At 40.8% G+C, this 20,393-nt stretch overlaps 1 protein-coding gene across 1 annotated transcript; it reads left to right on the top strand.

The window, feature by feature from the left end:
- The first annotated feature begins 193 nt into the window (after positions 1-193).
- LOC116463734 (Y-box-binding protein 1) lies at positions 194-20,011 on the top strand. The gene is made up of 8 exons (XM_032146984.2): positions 194-572; positions 1,262-1,325; positions 11,136-11,169; positions 13,847-13,936; positions 14,298-14,600; positions 14,833-14,915; positions 18,441-18,706; positions 19,641-20,011. Exons 1-7 carry the CDS (start codon positions 407-409, stop codon positions 18,673-18,675), a joined length of 975 nt encoding a protein of 324 aa, XP_032002875.1. The 5' UTR covers positions 194-406; the 3' UTR covers positions 18,676-18,706; positions 19,641-20,011.
- The last annotated feature ends 382 nt before the right edge of the window (positions 20,012-20,393 follow it).

A 20,393-nucleotide genomic window follows, 5' to 3' on the forward strand; every position in this document is an offset into this window, starting at 1 on the left:
CGTCCTCTCAGGTACTCTATGGTTTTCGTGGCCGACTACTCTAATTCTAGTTCCGGTCTCTATGGCGGCCGGCGGAGGCAGGAACGGTTGTAGGTCGGCTGAATTAGCCGCCAAAGGTCCAATGAGAGTGGAAGACTGATAAAATATTAGCCAATAGAAACCAGGGATTGGGGTCAGGTGGGCAGATTGACAGTATCACTAGCCAGTGAACAACGCCTAGGGCGGGTCGCTCGTAGGGCTTATCCCGCCTGTCCCGCCATTCTCGCTAGTTCGATCGGTAGCGGGAGCGGAGAGCGGACCCCAGAGAGCCCTGAGCAGCCCCACCGCCGCCGCCGGCCTAGTTACCATCACACCCCGGGAGGAGCCGCAGCTGCCGCAGCCGGCCCCAGTCACCATCACCGCAACCATGAGCAGCGAGGCCGAGACCCAGCAGCCGCCCGCCGCCCCCCCCGCCGCCCCCGCCCTCAGCGCCGCCGACACCAAGCCCGGCACTACGGGCAGCGGCGCAGGGAGCGGTGGCCCGGGCGGCCTCACATCGGCGGCGCCTGCCGGCGGGGACAAGAAGGTCATCGGTGAGGACCGGACAGGGACGGGGGTGGGGCCCTCGGGCAGCCCGGCAGCGGAACCGTTAGCCGGAGCTGGGCGAGCCGGCGGGCGCGCGGCCGGTGGGCACTGACTCCGCGGCGCGCGGACGCCCATCCCCCCTGTTCCCCCCTCACTCCCTCTCGCGGGGACCCGCCCGGCAGGCGCGCGCGCACTGCTTCCCGCGCCCCCTGTGGACCCCGCGCGGCCGCGCGCCCCTCCCCCAGCGGCCGCGCGCCGCCGACCGCGTGTGCGACGGTGTCCCCTCCCCGCCGACCGGCCTCGTGCGCTCGGGCCCGCACGCCGTTGTTCGCGTCTCCCCCACCCAGCTCCCTTCCGCGTGTGCTCGGAGGGCGCGGCGCACCGCCTACGCAGGCCGGAGCGGCTTCCCCTTCCCTCACGTGCTCTCCGTCCGCGGCCTGCGCACACACGCATCCTGGGCCCGCGCCCCGCGCCTGCCCTGGAGCGCCCCGCGCTTCGGACTCACCCACGTGTGCGGCGGCGGCAGTGACTGCGTGGCCCCGGCGCGGCCCCGCACCCGGGCGGTGGAGAGAAAGGGCTGTCAGGTGGCCGCGGCGGCCAGCGTGCGAGGGACCGGATGCCCAAGCCGGGCGGGTTTGGAAAAGGATAGCTGGATAGCTGGTAATCGTGGCTTGTTTTGCTTTGTTTTCTTTTCCAGCAACGAAGGTTTTGGGAACAGTAAAATGGTTCAATGTAAGGAACGGATATGGTTTCATCAACAGGTGAGCTGCCGGGCTCTGAAGCCTCCATCCCACCTTCTTGCTTGCTTCCTGCTCTGTCGGCTTCTCGGGGCTTGGGAAGCCCCAATGCACAGCCCTGTTCTGAGAGGCATTTACTAGCTCTGGTGTATTAGTATGTTTTTTTTTGTTGTTTTCCTTGACGACTGGAGGGATTAGTGGATCTAGAGAATGCCTTTGTTTTGCAGCTAAATATTAATTTGAAGCTAACTTCAAAGGCTTCGTCACAGTACAAAGCAATTTAAAAGGCAAGCGGAGTGAATGAGCCATTTCTTAACAGGGTAAACGGGAAACTACGGTCCAGTACATTTTTGTCCTTGTCATCCTTTTCTACTTTATTGAACTCGGTATTTGAGAGTGTGATCCACTGACATCGGATATTTACGCGTTGTTAACATTTTGGGGTAAGAGGATTTGACGTGTCAAGTATATGAGGTTTTGTCATCTTTACCGAGAGGTTGTATTGCCTTTGTTTCACGTTTCATTTTAATACCTGAGATAAATTTTGTCTTAGCACAGCTTTGACCAGAGAGAACTGCTTTTAATAATAATATATTTGCAAGAAAGTGGTTTTTTTTCTTTCTTCAGTTCTTATTTTTCATTCTTCCTTGTCTTAAAATCATAACCGGTTAAGTCGATTTCTGTTAGATCCCTGGCTGTAGCTTATTAGAGTGGCCATAGTCACTGGTAACTTGACATTTTTTTTCCTGTTTGAAGGCAAAGCTGCAGACACGTCTTTAGGAGTTACCCTTCGGGTCGTTTGTAGCAGTGGTGGTGGTAACGTGCAGTAGACCACTGTATTCCATGGGCTCCCTTGTGAGCCGGGCATCATTTTCAAGATGGCTGCCAAGGCTAGTAGTGCTAGTTACATGGGTGCAGAGCACTGGGTATGCCAGTAGCAATCTCGGCCTCACAGGTATGGTACTTAGTGCCATCTCGGCATTCTCTTGCTTATTTAATGTAGAAGACCTAAGCAGATGATTAAAAGAACAATGTGGAATGGACAACAAATGGGCAAAATCAAGCTTAAGGACAGAATCATTGCCTGATGAAAAACTGTTCATTAGTCAATCATAGAGTATTGTGGAAACACTCAGAGTAAGAGATAAGCATTTGATGATCTATTCTCTACTTTTGCAATTGTGGGAAAATATTTTGTTTCTTCCAAAATCTTAGGATTTTCCAACTTGTTCTATACTGTTTGCATTCCTGGCTGGCCGAAACTATGTTTTTCATTAATTTTTTGATAATGGCTTACTAGCAAAGAAGGAAAGGAATGCTTATATATAATTGGTATACTGATAGCTTTTTAACTGATCTCTCTGAACTTATTAGTGTTTTAGTTTAATTTAAGTGTGCTTACCTTGGGAGAGTGCCTTGTTTCGCTGCATTTTTTTGAAGTGGGCATAGGTTATGACATTTTTTGAAATCAACAGTTTTGTCCAAAATAAGAGTAATACCTTTACATTTTATAAGAATTTAGTCCATGAGATACTATTCATTGAATCTCTCTGTTCTGAATTGGAATCAACTCAATTGGTCATCCCCCAGGGCAAGTTATGAATTGGCTTCTGATGGTCCTTTGTTTGGACTGTCCTAACCTCAATTATTTTGTCAAATTAACTGGTTAAAATGTTCTTCATGCTTCTGAACTGGTTGTTTCAATGATTCTGGGACTTTTTAATAAGATGCTGTAAAATCCGACTCCAATTAAATACAGGGAAGATTTGCTTTAAGGAAAATGTATGTGATAAAAGAAATCAGTTTGGAAGCTAGCAGTTGGTTCTATATGTAGTTCGTGTAGTAGAACAGATAGACTTGGCTGGAGGCACCTGTCTTTTACAAGGAAGGGAGACAGACTGACACGTAACGTGCTGTTTTCTGTATAAAGGAGAGGGTGCAGTGTTGGGGATGACTATTGTGACGACTTTTAATTGCAGTTTTTGGATGCGCTGGATTATATATTCTAGGATTGTAAGGAATTTTTATAATTACAATATTGTATGTAAATTTTCTGCCTTTAAAGACATAATTTCATTGTAAATGTGTTTATTCCAGCCTGAATTACCACCTGATGAATTGTTACAACCTTGTTAGAATTAATTCGTGAAAGGGCTTCTCCCTGATGGTTATATTGTGAAGAAGGTGCTAAATAACATGAGCATAGAGCTTTTAAAAATAGCAGAAGTTTTGGCTTTATTTTGTTAGACTGTGTAATCTAGAAATTCTAAGAAATTCATTGAGTTATTCTTTTGTGAGCTGTGTCTACAAAACATAATTGGAGAATGTGACTAGAGGGGTTTATTAGCTCCCCCCAGATTACTGTTGAATTTTATTAGTGGTTGAGAATTGATCCGTATTCACCAAAGATTACCATGAATTGGCAACAGTTTATAGTGACCAGAATAGGAATATTTTTCTGTTTCCAGAGTACTTAAAATGTCTAAATTAATAATTCTTAATGTTTTGAGGTGAAGAAAGAATTTGGAGCAAAGGTCACAAATTTGTGACCTTCTGGCTAAAACTACTCCCAGATGCTTTGATTAGACAGTACAGTATTTTTTAAAGGAATTGGGATTAATTACTAACATTTATAATTCAGGAGATAACACCAAGTAATCTAGATTATTATATTTTTAAGATCTGAACTTTAGCTAGCTTTGGGGGCCTGTATTTCCACATAAGTAAAAACCACCTGGCCATATTGTCACCACATTTAGGTGGGGTATACTTTCTTTACGACTGTTTGTCGTGCTTAGTTGTTTTAGGTTGCTGACTTCCCTTCACGCCTGGCCTCTGTGTATGCCTTTGAGTTTATTACTACCATGGTCTAGGAAGATGGTAGGGAAGCCAGGGAAAGGTTTAGCTATCTCTCTTTAGTCACGCCTATCAGGTTTAGTCTCCCTTTGGGGTGGGGGCTCCCTTGTGGGGATTCCATATGTACATAACTGTTAGGTGACTTGCTTCACATGTTGGTGAAAATAGATAGAGCTAACAGGTATTTATACTAGGGTCTATAGTAAGTGCTTAAAATGAGCCAATTCACTTAATCTTTAAAAACCTTTGAGGCGTAGGTACTGTCATTCTGAGGCACAAAGGAGTTGTTACTTGCCCCCGTAAGCATAGGTGATAAGTGGCAGGATTGGAACTGTTTTTTGACTCTGGAGTTAGTCTTCACCAACTGCTGTTACGCTGTTTCTGAAATAGACCCTAGCCATTTTCAATTTGGTTGTTGTCCACATGGTTAACAGATAATTTCTTAGGGTGATTATTTTTAGCCATTGAAAGACTCTTAAATGATCCAAGTATGTCACTGGGGCTCTTGTCTGCTGACTTGCTAGTTCCTGGATTTGAAAAGCTTTCTGCCTTTCACTATCTACTTTGTGAAGTTTGGGATTGTTAAAAGTTCTAGTTTAGCACGTAGGTCAGCTGTACAAATAAAAGGACTTGCTTAATTCCTGATACTGGGAGGTGAAGAATTAAAGGAGAGAACGTTGCACCTTATCTCACTTAATCTTTTTTTAGTATGGCCTGCAAGGTAAGAATGAATATTGCCTTTTTAAAGGGTGATTTTTCTTGAGATGGAGTTTCGCTCGTCGCCCAGGCTGGAGTGCAATGGCACGATCTTGGCTCACTGCAACCTCCGCCTCCCAGGTTCAAGCAATTCTCCTGCCTCAGCCTCCCGAGTAGCTGGGATTACAGGCACCCGCCACCACACAGGCTAATTTTGTATTTTTAGTAGAAACAGGGTTTCTCCATGTTGGCCAGGCTGGTCTCAAACTCCTGACCTCAGGTGATCCACCCGCCTCAGCCTCCCAGAGTGCTGGGATTACAGGTGTGAGCCACTGCGCCCGGCCTCTAAAGGGTGATTTTTTTTTTTAAAGGCAGTGGTGTAAAGTACTTAATGTGTGGTTGTTGGTTGTTTGAGGTGGAGTCTCTCTGTGTTGCCCATATGGGTCTTGCACTCCTGGGCTCAAGTGATCTTCCAGCTTCAGCCTCCCAAATGTGTGGTTCTTAATAAAAGTGTAAACCTTTGGAAGGATGTCATTACCAAAAATCTCTTGGGCTGTTAAAGTCACACTGATCTTTAAGACTTGATCACAGTAGATCCATTGCTAAGCCACATAAGTCATGGGTAGACCATAACATAACTGACAAAATGTTATGGCACTAGGGAAGGCTTAAAGACTTTTCTGCAGGTGCTACTAAGGGAGAGATGTCGAAGGTTCCAAACTGGAACCCTAAAGACAAACATCAGTGACATGTATGCAGGAGACATTAAGAGAGATTTGTATGCTGGTTATATTAACCATTGATCTTAGGCTGGCAGGAGGTCATCCATGTTCACCAAGTCACTGATACGTGACTTGGAGAATACTTGACTTGGAGAATACTAGTAGGTCCCACTCCCTGTGTCCTCCCAAAGTAGAATCCTTTACTCTTGAAATCTAGGATAGAGAACTAGCATCCAGTTTGACTCGTGAACAACGTGAGTTTGAACCACACAAGTCCACTTACACACAGATTTTTTTTTGATAAATGTATTGGGAAAATGGAGATTTGCAGCAACCTGAAAACTTCAGATGAGCCACGTAGCCAAGAAGTATCCCCCAAAACAAGGAAAAGTTGAGTATGTTATGAATACCAAAAATATGTAGATACTAGTCTATTATTTACTACCATGAAATGTACACAAATCCAGTAGAAAGTTAATATGGCCATTTGCAGTTGAGAAATGTAAACAAACGTAAAGGTTCAGGCAGTATTAAATCATAACTGCACGACATTCACTGTAGTAATATTGTACTATTATAATTTGTAGCCGCTGCCTGTTGCTACTGCAGTGAGCCCCTTAAAATGCCATGTGACGCCAATCGTCTTCACATAAACAGTTTATCTCTCTAGTAAATTGCATGTCAGTAAAAAGAACTTGTAGTACTCAGGTATTGTGGTTTAGTGCAATACTGTAAGTCTTGAATAGCACCGTGGGACCCATGCAAAGTGGCTCTAGTGATGCTGAGAAAAGTCATGGCATTGTAAGAAAAAGTTCAGTTGCTTGATATATGCTATAGATGAGGTCTACAGCTGGAATTACCTTTCAGACAGATGTACACTTACTGTATTGATAAGTGCAGTGCTGTATATGTATTTTCTCTTACAACTTTCTTAGCATTTTCTGTAGCTTTATTGCAAGAATACAGTATATAATACATGTGAGATAGAAAATGTGTTAAGGATTTATGTTACCAGTAAGGCTTTCCAGTCATGAGTAAGCCGTTAAATTTTGGAAGAGTCAAAAGTTATAGGCAGATTCAACTGTGCAGCAGGTTGGCACCTCAAACTTCTATCCATCCTCATAGATGTTGAGTTATTCAAGGATACACTGTATTACCTTCCTGTCCGCCTAGTCCTGGGGCTGCAATTGCTGAGTTTGCTACCCTCCAATCTTAGCCCTTGGAAACATACAGTCTATCCAAAGGCAGAGTCATAGACAATATGTGGGAAACAGAAGTGAATCTGCTGGGTGTGAAGGGTATTTAATAGAGAAGAAATACAAAGATAAGCGGACGTTATTATCTTACAGTCATCTGCAAGGCTTGGAAATTGGTATCTGGTTGCTTTAGGTTATGGAGCATATAGATGGTAAATCCTGGAGTTTTTATAACCACAGGATTGTAAATTAGCCTATGTAGTTAGGTGAATTAAGGTGTTAGACTAGTGTGGTCTGGTAATCTGCAACAAAGTAGTATAAGAGCATTTAGTTACAGATAAATTTACGTATAATAAGTCTTATTTAAGGCAATACTGTGGATTGGCAAAAAAGTTTTCTAAAATTTAGCTTATTTTTTTGTGTAGATATACAGCTAGGATAAAGATAGTTATGTTTTAAAAGGAGTGGGAGGGGGTCAAACATGGTGAACATGCTGGAGTAGAGTCCTGGAGTTTGGATGGATTGGGCCATGAAAAGCAAATGCTGGAATTCCTAGTTCCTATGGCATGGAGAATTATCTGGCAAGCTGTAATTGTCTTTTGACTTACTAAAAAGTTTTCCAGGGAAGTTAAATTTTTTTGCCTTTGTTTTCCCATTTTGAGTTGCATTTTGTCTATTTTTATAAGACCCTTACCAATCTGGATAGGCCATAGTGTAGGAGCGGTAGCAATTAGATTTTAATTTAAAAACCTGGCTAGTATTAGTGAATAGTAAATGCCCAATAAATACTAAAAAGATTTGAGTCCCTACCTTAGTAATGTAAGTTATTAAGTGTTTAGTGTAGTTTTTCTCATTTTGCAGGTAAAAAAGCCAGTGAGGCAGCTTTCCTAGGTTACACAGCTGTTAATAGTTGAATCAAGACTAAAAATCTAGCAGGGCGTAGTGGTGCACACCTGTCTTAATCCCAGCTACTCGTGGCTGAAGTGCAGGAACTTGAACCCGGAAGCAGAGGTTGCAGTGAGCCAAGATCGCTAGCTACTGCACTCCAGCCTAGGCGACAAAGTGAGACTCCATCTCAAAAAAAAATTGAGTACTGTTATTTCTTTTTTTTTTTTAAGATCTGCAAAGGGGTTTAATAATGCAAATATCACATATATTTCCATTTTTAACACCATATTTAAGTTTTCCATCTTCTTAACAATAGAAAGTGATAAAAGTGTTTTCCCCAATATAATAATACAAATGGAAAATATTATAGACAGTCATATACTAACCCAATGAATAAGATTCACCAGAAGCAAAATCTATTTTGGGGGTCCTATGTTGTTACATATGTACAGGGCACCAGAACCACATTTAGACTAATACTTTTTATTTCTAGTTAAAAGAAAACAATGCAGGGCACTCCTGTGACCTGCAAGTCTAATTGTCCATATGTATGTGTCAGACTATGCAGGTGGCCAAGAAGAATACAAAGAAATACTTTATCCAGCTTTGGAGTTCAGGGCCTGATTGCCCCAGCTTAAGCCCATCGGAACTTGACAGCTTGTTCATACCTCTTGTCTTTAGTCATAGTTTCTGTTTCTCCAACTCCTTTTCTCCCTAACTACCCTGTGCCATTTAGACTGGAAATTCTAACAGGTAGCTTTTTCTTTCTGAATTATCTTTACTACTGTATAATTTTTATTTTCAGAATATTCCTTATTTCTACATCTTGAAGACATTTCTTTATAGTAGATGGAAGAGCTAGAGCTTACATTCACTGCCAGAAAAGGGTCAGTTCAGTGTTAATTTCCCAGCAAACACCTGAGAGAAAAACTGAACAGAAAAGAATAGTGATGGCTGGCAGAGAGTGACACCTGCACCCAGAAAGCTGCACTGCAGGTGTCTAATATTTGAGGCTCTCCTTTGTTATGACTGCCAGTTTAAACTAGAGATTCTGGCTGGTTGCAAATTCAAAGCAGATCAATACATTTAAATCACTGGTTCAACAGATCACTCTTTTTAATGGTATGATGTTTTTATTGCAATTGAGGACGTTTTCAATAAATACCTTGAGCTTGAGGCCCTGGCTAAGTATTCCTTTTGGAGTACTGTTTTTACTGTCATGACACTGGTCAGTGAACTGTGTTGGTTTCACATATCTATCTATGTAGCCACGAAACACCTCCCTGTCTTTGCAGGAGTGCCATTACCCTGTGTGAAATGCCAGCCTTGTGCTTTCTCTGTTTAGAGACAGGGTCTTGCTCTGTTGCGCAGGATGGAGTGCAGTGGCATGATTATAGCTCGCTGCACCCTCATTTCCGGGGCTTGATTGGAGGCCCGGCTAATTTTTTATTTTTTGTAGATATAGGGTCTCGCCACTAACTACTTTTAATTCTTTTTATTGCCGGGTATGATATTGATATGTGAATAGCTGTTGTAACTACATTAGAAGGCATAACAAACAGTCAGCGCCACCACAAAATGGACTGATAAATGATGTATTACCCAGATACCATGAGTAGCATTATCAATAATGAAAAAATCTCCACAGAAGCTGCATTTTTAGTGAATTTAATGCTTATTAAAACAGTACAGAAATACATACATGACTCAGATAACAATAAACACATTTACTTTCTATACCAAATCTTTACATAGTCTTCTAGCAGCTGACACCCACCACTTCCATTAATGCCGATAGTGCTCCCTATCTTTGGAAAAAAATTTATTTTTTAACTTTTTTTGAGACGGAATCTCACTGTGTTGCCCAGGCTGGAGTGCAGTAGCTCACTGTAACCTCTGCCTCCTAGCTTCAAGCAGTTCTCCTGCCTCACCCCCCAGAGTAGCTGGGACTATAGGCACACACAGCCATGCCTGGCTAATTTTTTGTAATTTAGTAGAGACGAGGTTTCACGATGTTGGCCAGGCTGATCTTGAACTCCTGGCCTCAGGTGATCCTCCCACCTTGGCCTCCCAAAGTGCTGGGATTGCAGGCGTGAGCCACTGCACCTGGACTGGAAAAACTTTAAATACTCTGCCAGGGGAAGTATTGCCTCTGTTGAAAATCACTATTCTAAACTTTGCCTGCATTTGCCTTTCTTACTCTACCAGTTTTTTATTGTATTTCCCCTTAGAGCCTTAGAGTTTGAAATTCAGTCATATTGGAGAGCAGAACTAATAAATGATGGCTGTAATCTGTTTTTGTGGTGCCTATGGAGTTATGGCCAGATGGACATTAGGTACAGCCATCATTTCCCTAGGCAATCCTAATCATCTAGCTTGGAAGGTCAGTTTTCAGTCACTTGCCTTAAGTTGCTTTTACAGTTTACCTGTTCTGGTTTTTTAATTATCCTGTTCCCATCAATTAAAAATGTTCTTATAATAATCCAAGCTATAATTTACGGGTCAGATTTAAAGTTAATTTTATGTGGATCCTTTGGTGCATATGTTGCCCCCTAGTTCAGCAAGAAGCTAACAGTCAGTAAGCCAGTTTGTCCAGTTCACTGTAACCTTTGTTCCCTTTGTCATTAAACGCTAGAGCTACTATTGAGCTTTTTCTCACTCTGACCTGATGGAGTAAAGAGGGTGAGGCAGGCCACTACAGGCCTGGAAATCTATTTCCTTCTCCAGTGGTGGTTCTTGCTCCTAGTGTTAGCACCTTAATCCCAATCTCCAGGCTAAAAAGTGAGATTATTCTCTACTTCCCTCTCACTTCTGACATCCAGTTAGCCGCAAAGTTTCTCATTTTGCCTCAAAAAGAGATCTCAAATGTCTTTTCATATATGGCTCCGTGGTCTAAACCTTCATCAGTCCTTGTCTGGACTTGTGGAGTAGCTTTTATAACTGGGCTTTTCCTACATTCAAACATACCTTATCACCCAAAGGTCACAGTTCACATTAGGTTTCACTCTTTGCGTTGTACATTCTGTTGAGGGGGAGGGGGGTTCTCATTTTTATGATCTCAAGGAAAGTTGGTAGTTGGGAATGGTGAAGAAGAAATGATTGAAGGATAAGGTGAGAATGTAACTACTTCTGTTGGTAACCATGCTCTAGAGGTAAGACGAGGGTGTGCTAGAACAGTTAATGTTTAATAGGATAAGGAGGGGCAGAATATATGTTGCTAGTCACTGCTACCCTCTTAATTATGGCTCAGTAGGTCACACTTTTTTTTTTTTTGCCTATCTTATGGGTAATGAGGCTACAACTGTTCGCAACTGCTGAAGTCTTTAAAGCAGAGAGCATGGTGGCTTGTGTTTTTTTATTTTTGCCAAATGTCCTGGTAACTAATTGGCAGCCAGAGAGTCTCTGGGAAGATTAATCTTTGACAACATGAGATTTATTTCATTTTCTAACTTGTTCAACTTGGTTCTGTCTTGCAGGAATGACACCAAGGAAGATGTATTTGTACACCAGGTGAGTGCTTGTGTAGATATTTGCACTTCTGATTCAAGGATTGTGAGAAGAAAAGGTTAGATATGTTCTCAACTTTTGTTCCTTATGAAAGGTTAAGTCCAACCACCAGTTTATTTACTTACTACAGGAATAGTAGCGTGCTTAAAATGTATACATGGAAATGTGTTAGAGTTGACTTAATTATCCTGGACATTTCAAATTGGAATTTTGTCAACAGCTGTGGCTTTCTCAAATGTTGAGTCAAACTCACTGCATTAAATATTTATACCTAATTTCAGATGAACAGATTATTCCATGATTCTAAAGTTGAACAAATAATGTTGCTATAAATACACAGAAACTTTGGCAACAAGTTTTCAAAGGCTTTTAGGTGTACCTGTAGGGACAAATCTCCATAATCAAGGGTAGATAAGACAGACCTGCAAAACATAGTAATTGAAGTGAATACTTGAAAAGTAGCATAAAGAGCCTTCTACTTATTTTGAATCACTTTGAATGGGTATTGGGTTTTTTTTTTGTTTGTTTTTTTTTTTTTTAAACCTTTGGAGAGTTTTGGCTGGCTTGGAAAATGAAAAAATTCTCACTAGTTTAAGGTTAAGTGGGGGGAAATGTGACAAGGTTGGCAGCTGTTCATTAAATAATTTTTAGATTGGCTTCCAGTGTTTTGGGAAGAGAAAACTGTTAACATAGGATGAGTACTACATACTGAACTTTCTCCTTAAGTATCATTTAGGGAAAATGTTTGCACATTCAGGAATTAAGATTATTGCTAATGTAAATCACTGCCAAGTGTATGTTAATACTTCAAATTTAGATATGCTATAGGCTACATTGAATGTACTTATCCTCAGAGATACGAAATGAGTACGAAAAAATATGTTTGTGCTATCAGTTTTCTCACTAAGGCTTTTGAAATATTGTCAACTTGTATTAAAATTAGAGACCATAACTACTTTTTTGTACTGTAATCCAGAAATCAAAAGACCTAAAGTCAATTTCCATACTCTCATTTAATTAGATATTAGCTTATATGGCAGCATGTTTCATAGGAAGGGCTGTCATAGGCTGGTGCTTTGTAGGTCACTGAAATGTCCTACACAGCATTCGATGACAAGGAAGAAGCTGTATCAATTTCTAGTACATCCAAAACCCAATCAGGTAGTTCAGGGTCAAATGTAATTATGGAATCATTTAAATTCTAAATGTAAATAAATACAGGACTACTTCAGACAAAATGTTATTTTAAAGCAGATGTTTTATAAAATTGGTATTCTTGTTTGGATGAACACAGCTCACCTGTTCCTTACTCCCCTTCTGCATGTTCAAAAGAATATGTAAACTTAGGAACAAGAGACAGCAAAGTTTCTCAGTCTTGTTGCTTGTTGGCAACCCTTAAGGGTTGGGGTTGGGGCGGGGGGTGGAGATGTTGATAAAAATAAAGAGTTGGGATTTTAATTATCCATAATTCTGCTATCCCCTATGACTGCAGGTAATTGATAGTTGGCTATATCTGAAAGGTATGAAAACTATGTGACAGTTTAGATGACAGATGAGATCAATTATTTGACTCAACTCACCCAGTTGTACTATTCACAAGGTGCCACCAATATGCTTTCATTTTTTTGGAAGTGGTTTCAACATGTAGTTGTTTCTTGGGACTTTGGCTGCTCAGGTCTTAGTGGTGTATCAAGGAGACTGCAGTTCTGGGCAACTTCACTTAACTGGCCTCAGATTCGTTGATTGTCCTGTCTCCTCTGCAGTGGAAATGCATGAGTGATCCTGTAATGGATATAGCTGAGATTTGGAATAAACATGGGATTTGGAGACCCAATACCTGGGTTTAGAAAGTCTCCTTACTAACTGTGTGACCTTGGGCAAGTCACCTAACTTTAAAGCCTGTTACATTATCTGTATAATGGGATTAACAATACTTTCACATGTCCTGTCTCATAATGAGATTGAATAGATAGTAAGTGAAAGAATGTTGCAAAAAAATTTCATAGAAACATGAGATGTTACTCTTCCTCCCTTCTCTTAACAGTCTGGAGAAAGCAGAAGCAACAAGTCTCCAATATAAGATTTATTGATCTGGGGAGGTGATAACTAACAATTCCATGCAGTCAGATCATATAAAGAATGACATAGTTAATACACGTGAATTGCATTTCCACTGATGTATTATCAGATTGGAAGGGATTTTGGTTGACATTTGTAATTGAGTTTGATATGGTAACACAGGGGCAAAGTTGGTTTGGTCAGCTCTGAAGCATGCAAAACTAAACTCGCCTGTCATCTAAACTGACCCAGTGTGGGGCCACCTTCTACTATTAAGTGCAGTCTTCAGGGGATAGATGGATATCCTCATTTGTTAAAAGTTACATATAATGCTTTTGCAAAAAGCAGTCTTTAAAATGTTGTGTCTGTCTTGAGTGTTAAATTACTCGTTTTAGTTTTGCAAATAGTGGTAAAATGCTGGGGCCTTGTATGATTGGAGTGTTTTGTTGAAGTTGGGAATAGCGTGGTCCCCGCTTTCCTAAATTTATTGATGGTTTGGTCTTATTTAAAGCAAATCTTAAGTGTATATCCAAGCTAAAATAATATTGACTCTGGTACATTTTAAATGAAAAAGCACATTATTCTCCCCTGTTAATCTATTTTTGGAATGTGATATTACTAGACTGCCATAAAGAAGAATAACCCCAGGAAGTACCTTCGCAGTGTAGGAGATGGAGAGACTGTGGAGTTTGATGTTGTTGAAGGAGAAAAGGTGAGGATGCTTTTTGTGTCAAGGTTTGACTTCAGTATGGAAATATTTTGGAGGTCTCATCCATTAGGATGGTGGCTCTAATGTGGATGGATGTGTTCAGGTGACCTCATGAACACAGGTGCCTCAAGCCTAATGTTCTGGCTGCAGTTAGAGGGCAATCTCTTCAGAACAGTGAGGAACTGATATTTAGTCATTTCCGTGCACCCCTGGCCACACAGTCGCGCCCCCCCCCCCCCCACTTTTTTTTTCCTTAACTTTGTTTTGTTTTTTGCTTTGTTTGAAATTGTTCTGATTTCCTTTTGAAAGTGTTGAAAGTGTTCTGATTTCCTTTGTCACTATCAATATGTAATGGCTTTTGTAGGGTGCGGAGGCAGCAAATGTTACAGGTCCTGGTGGTGTTCCAGTTCAAGGCAGTAAATATGCAGCAGACCGTAACCATTATAGACGCTATCCACGTCGTAGGGGTCCTCCACGCAATTACCAGCAAAATTACCAGAATAGTGAGAGTGGGGAAAAGAACGAGGGATCGGAGAGTGCTCCCGAAGGCCAGGCCCAACAACGCCGGCCCTACCGCAGGCGAAGGTTCCCACCTTACTACATGCGGAGACCCTATGGGCGTCGACCACAGTATTCCAACCCTCCTGTGCAGGGAGAAGTGATGGAGGTAAGTTTCACCATCAGCAACAGCAATGTGATAAGTTCTGGTAGGACTGTTTAGAGCTGTTAATCATACGGAAAGCAACTTGGATTCCTAGTAAGAACCAACAGGATTAATTTATAATGTAGTCACAATTACTAGATGGTCTTTTGTTTGTTTTTTAACTCTTGGATTTATCTGGTTGGGTTTTTTATTATGTTACTGACCCAGTAGGCTTGATTTCCATTGTCTTTTTCAGGGTGCTGACAACCAGGGTGCAGGAGAACAAGGTAGACCAGTGAGGCAGAATATGTATCGGGGATATAGACCACGATTCCGCAGGTATGGTCCACGTAAACATGTTTCTATTAAACTTTCGTCAAACCTGTGTTAGGACTCAGCAATACCATGCCTGTCCTGTAGACTGTTTGACTCATTTTTCTGTTAACACTTCACGTTTTCTTTCATCACATGCCTAAGAGGTGAACCTATTAAAAACATCTTGTATAGATGAGGTCTGCTTTATACGTAAATTTTTTTAGAAAATGATGAGGGTATGGAATTTCAAATTTTCTGTCCTTAAACAGGTAAGATAATATTTTAAACCACACCTTTTAAACCTGCCTCCTTGGTAGGGAGAAAGGAAAGCATTAGGAGTGTCTGAATTGTACCATGGCATCAGTGAAGAATCAACAGTGTTATCACTTGAAATGGCATACATTATCTTCCACTAAACACTTCTCAGTTTAGGTATTTACCCCCTTTTTTTGGAGTGAGGGGTTGTCAGCTCAAAGTTGCAAAATGAAATTGCTCCACCGAGAATTTACATTCTGGGGGTTGAAATCCAGTCTGTCGTTAGACAATTATCTACTTGAGTGGGTATTAGAAATCTTATTAATAGATGTCATTATTAGAGTAATCGAGGAAAAATTCCATGAGCCAAGCATATTTTAGTCCATGCTGTAGTATACTTTGAGGCAGTGTTCCCAGTCCCGTGGTGGTAGGATAAGAATGGTGTAATAGTTGTTTCTCTAAGGATTTGATATAAAAGCATTGCGTTTTCATAGGTGATCCCTAAAAACTGACAGGTACCTCTGAAGAATCAAACCAATACAGTAATAACGCATCTTAACTGATCACTTAAATCGCAACTTTTAAATCCCCAGATTTTTAAGTGTCAAGTTTATTATTCTAGAAGTATCCAACATAACCAAAATATACTGTGAGTCTGTAAGAGGGGGTTTCTGTATATAGGTTTTTAAATTTTACCAAAGTTGGAGCACTTAGTGAAGTTTTAGGAACTAGGGAATCTAGTCAAGGTTATATTACATCTATTTATCAGCACATGTACATTGAGAGTTTTGCAAGAGCAGCTGATGTCATCATATTTCTTGTATTGATATATGTCCTGTCCTGAGTTTTCAATTAAAAGAGCTGAGGTCCTAACTGATCACTACCACAACTGAGGATCTCTGATTCAGTTTTCTACCAGGAGATTGTGTTAGCCAGATGCTGGATGTTGAAGATAGATGGGTTTTTATTTTTCGGAGTAGGTCTAAAATAGGCTGTCATGGCAGTGCATCTATTAAGTCCATGGGTTCCAGCAGCAGAATCTTTGGTTTACCTTTTTGTTGCACTGAAGAGCTTAAATGTTCTGCCTAGTTTCATTGATGTCCTTAAAAATAGCATAATTTTGTATTTGTATTCAGTGCCTCAGTTCACCGTTGAGTAAATTGTTTATCTTTATATTGACGAACAAGAAGCTTGAGGTTGATTTATCTCTTAGCAAGGTGTCTTTGTCCATTGTTACCCCTCCAGTGCAAAGGTTTTTGCCTTCTGGTTTAGGTTAAACTTAATCTCTATGTGTTTCAATGTTTAGAATGCTCAATCCTGCCAGATAGTTGCAGAAATAACATATAATTGCTTTGAAGTTATCAATGAATGCTAGACTTTCCAAACTGCAGGAATCTTTTGTTCAAATGAGAGTAAATGAAATATGCTGCCCCTAATGCATGGAATGGTGTGGTGAAATCTTGACTGGTGTGGGTTCAAGAGCAAATTGAAAGAGAAATCTTAAGACAGAGTATAGTACAAGTGTTGCTGAAAAGGAGACAAATAGGTAGTAGTAAGGGGAAAATGGGGAGTCAAAAGGGGAGGTTTTTTGTTGAGAAATAATATTTATAGGCTGAAATGCAATCCAGGATAACAGTTGATGGCAGGAAAGTGACTGCTGGAACTGTTTTCTTCCTCAGAGAGGGTAGGGTTTTGCCCACAGGTGAAAATGTTGACTTTTTGTTAGGAACCTGATGTTTTCCTGTGTAAGAAAAAAGAATACATGGGCACGCATGTGTTAATGGGAAGACATGGAAGCCTTTGGTTGCTCAATTGAGACAAAAGAGGAAATTTGAAAAGTTTGGGGCAAAGAACCCTCTAGAAGAGAAAATAGAGATGGTAAATTTATGAGTAATAGGATAACGATCATAAATTAGAAGTGAGTTCACCCAGCTTGGCTCTTTGTTTCTAGCCATTTGGGCATCAGGCTCAGATTGGGCAGAGAGTTGGATTTATCCAGATTTGGTTTATCCAGATCTGGTTTGACTTATCCAGATCTGGTTTATCCAGATGAAGACACTGGGGTAGGAATTGGTCATATGATTAATGGTAGACTTTATACTTAGATATATCTAAGAGGTGAGAAAAGGGGAAAATGAGGGTTTTTTTAAAATTGTTTTGTAGAGATGGAGTTGCACTGTGTTACTCAAGCAGTCTTGAACTCCTGCCCTCAAGTGATCCTCCCCCGGTGCTAGGATTACAGGTGTGAGCCACTGTGCCCAACTTTGGAGAGAGATAAATAGGTGATAGAATCGCTGTATTACAGGTCCTAGATTAAGAATGAGAAAACAATAAGGAATTACCTAGAAAAAATAGGAAGGTACATAATTGGAAAGTTGGGTGATATAATTGAAAAAACCCAGGTAGAAAACAGCTGGACTGGGAGGTCAGTCTGAAAGCCCAGGTTATTAGAAGCTGTTACACTCGAACCTTAGTAATAACTGCAGTAAGAAGAAGATAGTAAATGGAGCAGAATCCAAAATAAGATGGAAAGCCTACAGTTTTTAGAAACTGGGAGAGTTGATTTAGAAGCCACAATAAGGTTAGAACAGTCACCACTGTAGGGTTGCAAAGAAAAGTCAGAACAATTTTGTCGAAGATTCATCATGAGTTCCAAAAGATGTGGGGAAAGAGTTTTAGAATGTACAAAGGTAAATGTGAATTTATTCCCATGATGACTGATAGATACTAAAGGCCTAGGGCTTTCTGGAGTGCTCAGAGTATGGGTGGAGGAAAGGCCAGGAATCCATCATTTCTGAGCACTGGGGGAAAGAAAATCCCAAAATTTAGTATCTTTATCTTGGTGATTAAAAGACTCAAGCCTGTAATCCCAGCAATCTTTGGGAGGCCAAGGAGAGAGGATAGCTTGTGGTCAGGAATTCAAGACCAGTCTGGGAAACATAGCAAGGCATCTCTACTAAAAATCAGACATTAATGAGATGTGGGGGGCTTGCCTTATAGTCCCAGTTACTCGGGAGTCTGAGGTGGGAAGATCACTTGAGCCTGGGAGATTGAGGCCACAGTGAGCTGTCATCATGCTATGGCACTTTAGCCTGGGCAACAAAGCAAGACTCTTCCCCTACTCTGCACCTGCCCCCGCCCCAAAAAAAATCCATCTCTTTACACAAATTGCCTACAGACCACTTGATACAGAATGGGCCAGACATGGTGAGTTAGTTGTGAACCAACTGGTTACACTGGTGGGTGTGTTGGAGAAGGTTTTATCATTCTTAAGTTTGACACCGTTCATTGCAGGGGCCCTCCTCGCCAAAGACAGCCTAGAGAGGACGGCAATGAAGAAGATAAAGAAAATCAAGGAGATGAGACCCAGGGTCAGCAGCCACCTCAACGTCGGTACCGCCGCAACTTCAATTACCGACGCAGACGCCCAGAAAACCCTAAACCACAAGATGGCAAAGAGACAAAAGCAGCCGATCCACCAGCTGAGAATTCGTCCGCTCCCGAGGCTGAGCAGGGCGGGGCTGAGTAAATGCCGGCTTACCATCTCTACCATCATCCGGGTAAGCAAGCTTGGATGGCCATCCATTTATGGCAGTTGTGAGTGGTGACCATTTCATTTTATTAATGCGAGAGTGGAAAAACCTCAGTTCCATCAGCTAATGAAAGCCATGTTATTTATAATGTGTTCTGCCCTATTCTTAATTACCTAATATTTCATTTTAGGAATATTGAATATCAGAGTCATATTTGGCCACCCCTCAGCTAGTTCTCAATTCTGACACTGGAGACCTGTATTTTCATGAGTATTTTGAACTATTAGTGCTTTCTATCAACTTTTCTGAATGAATTTTATGATTTCACTAGTAAACGGAGGAAAGTTTTGCTAGCTGTATTCTGAGAAATATGTTAATTACATTATTATTTATGCATTGTTTCAAAAAGGAAGTGGGGATAGCTATTAGAATTAACCTAGATGGTGACAAATAGAGCCCGTTTGGGGAAAATGGCAACGTCAATATAATCTTTTAATCATTTCTAATTGTTTTTTTGTTGGTTTATGTTGTTCCCGGAAAAAGATGAGAGTGTTTTTGTGTCTAAAAAACTCCTAGGAGAATGACACGTGGTTTATCATGGTTTATTTAAACTGCCTGTAGATTAATAATAATAATTCTCTGGCAGACCACATTATACAATTACGTTCTTGTTACTTTAGCTTATTAGTTCACTTGTTTTTATTACCCTTAATTCCAAAATTAAGGGATTCCTTTTCATTCCCCTTTTTGCATGATATCGAGAGGTATGTGATTGTCCTTCCCTCCAAAATTAGCATTCAACAAGCGGTGCTTTTGGTTTTTTCCCGTTTACTATTTGCTGGATGGCAAAAGATCTGTTAATGTCTCCCAGTACACAAGTAATGTAAGCTAGAGCATGTACTACACTAAATGAAGATTACCATGAATTCTACATGATCATCTTTATTTTTTTTCTTTACAGTTTAGTCATCCAACAAGAAGAAATATGAAATTCCAGCAATAAGAAATGAACAAAAGATTGGAGCTGAAGACCTTAAGTGCTTGCTTTTTGCCCGTTGACCAGATAAATAGAACTATCTGCATTATCTATGCAGCATGGGGTTTTTATTATTTTTACCTAAAGACGTCTCTTTTTGGTAATAACAAACGTGTTTTTTAAAAAAGCCTGGTTTTTCTCAATACGCCTTTAAAGGTTTTTAAATTGTTTCATATCTGGTCAAGTTGAGATTTTTAAGAACTTCATTTTTAATTTGTAATAAAAGTTTACAACTTGATTTTTTCAAAAAAGTCAACAAACTGCAAGCACCTGTTAATAAAGGTCTTAAATAATTGTCTTTGTGTAAATTTGTCTAGTTTTGCTTTAGTTTATAAGTATTTAGCTATTTATAGGACCCTTAGCTTGACCCAGTCTATAAATAGATGATGCTCACTGCTAATTCCCTCAGGTAAAATGTCTTCAAAATCTCTAATCCTTTAAGTGGCAAGCCTGTGGGCCCATATTAAAAATTAGAAAATACATACTCTGATAACGGGGCCATTTTTCATTGAAGGATTTAGCTCATTTGTAAGAAAGGCTTGATAGTGTAGATTTTGTGTGGGTCCCTTTGGCTGTGAGGCATTGTTTAAAAGGGCATTGCTCTAGCCTAGACCGACCAGACTCTCATCCTGCTCCACTTTGTTTTGTCACCTTGGGAGAATTTATTTCAATGTGCCA

The sequence above is a fragment of the Hylobates moloch genome, unplaced genomic scaffold (assembly GCF_009828535.3).
Source record: "Hylobates moloch isolate HMO894 unplaced genomic scaffold, HMol_V3 SCAFFOLD_55, whole genome shotgun sequence".
NCBI lineage: Eukaryota > Metazoa > Chordata > Mammalia > Primates > Hylobatidae > Hylobates > Hylobates moloch.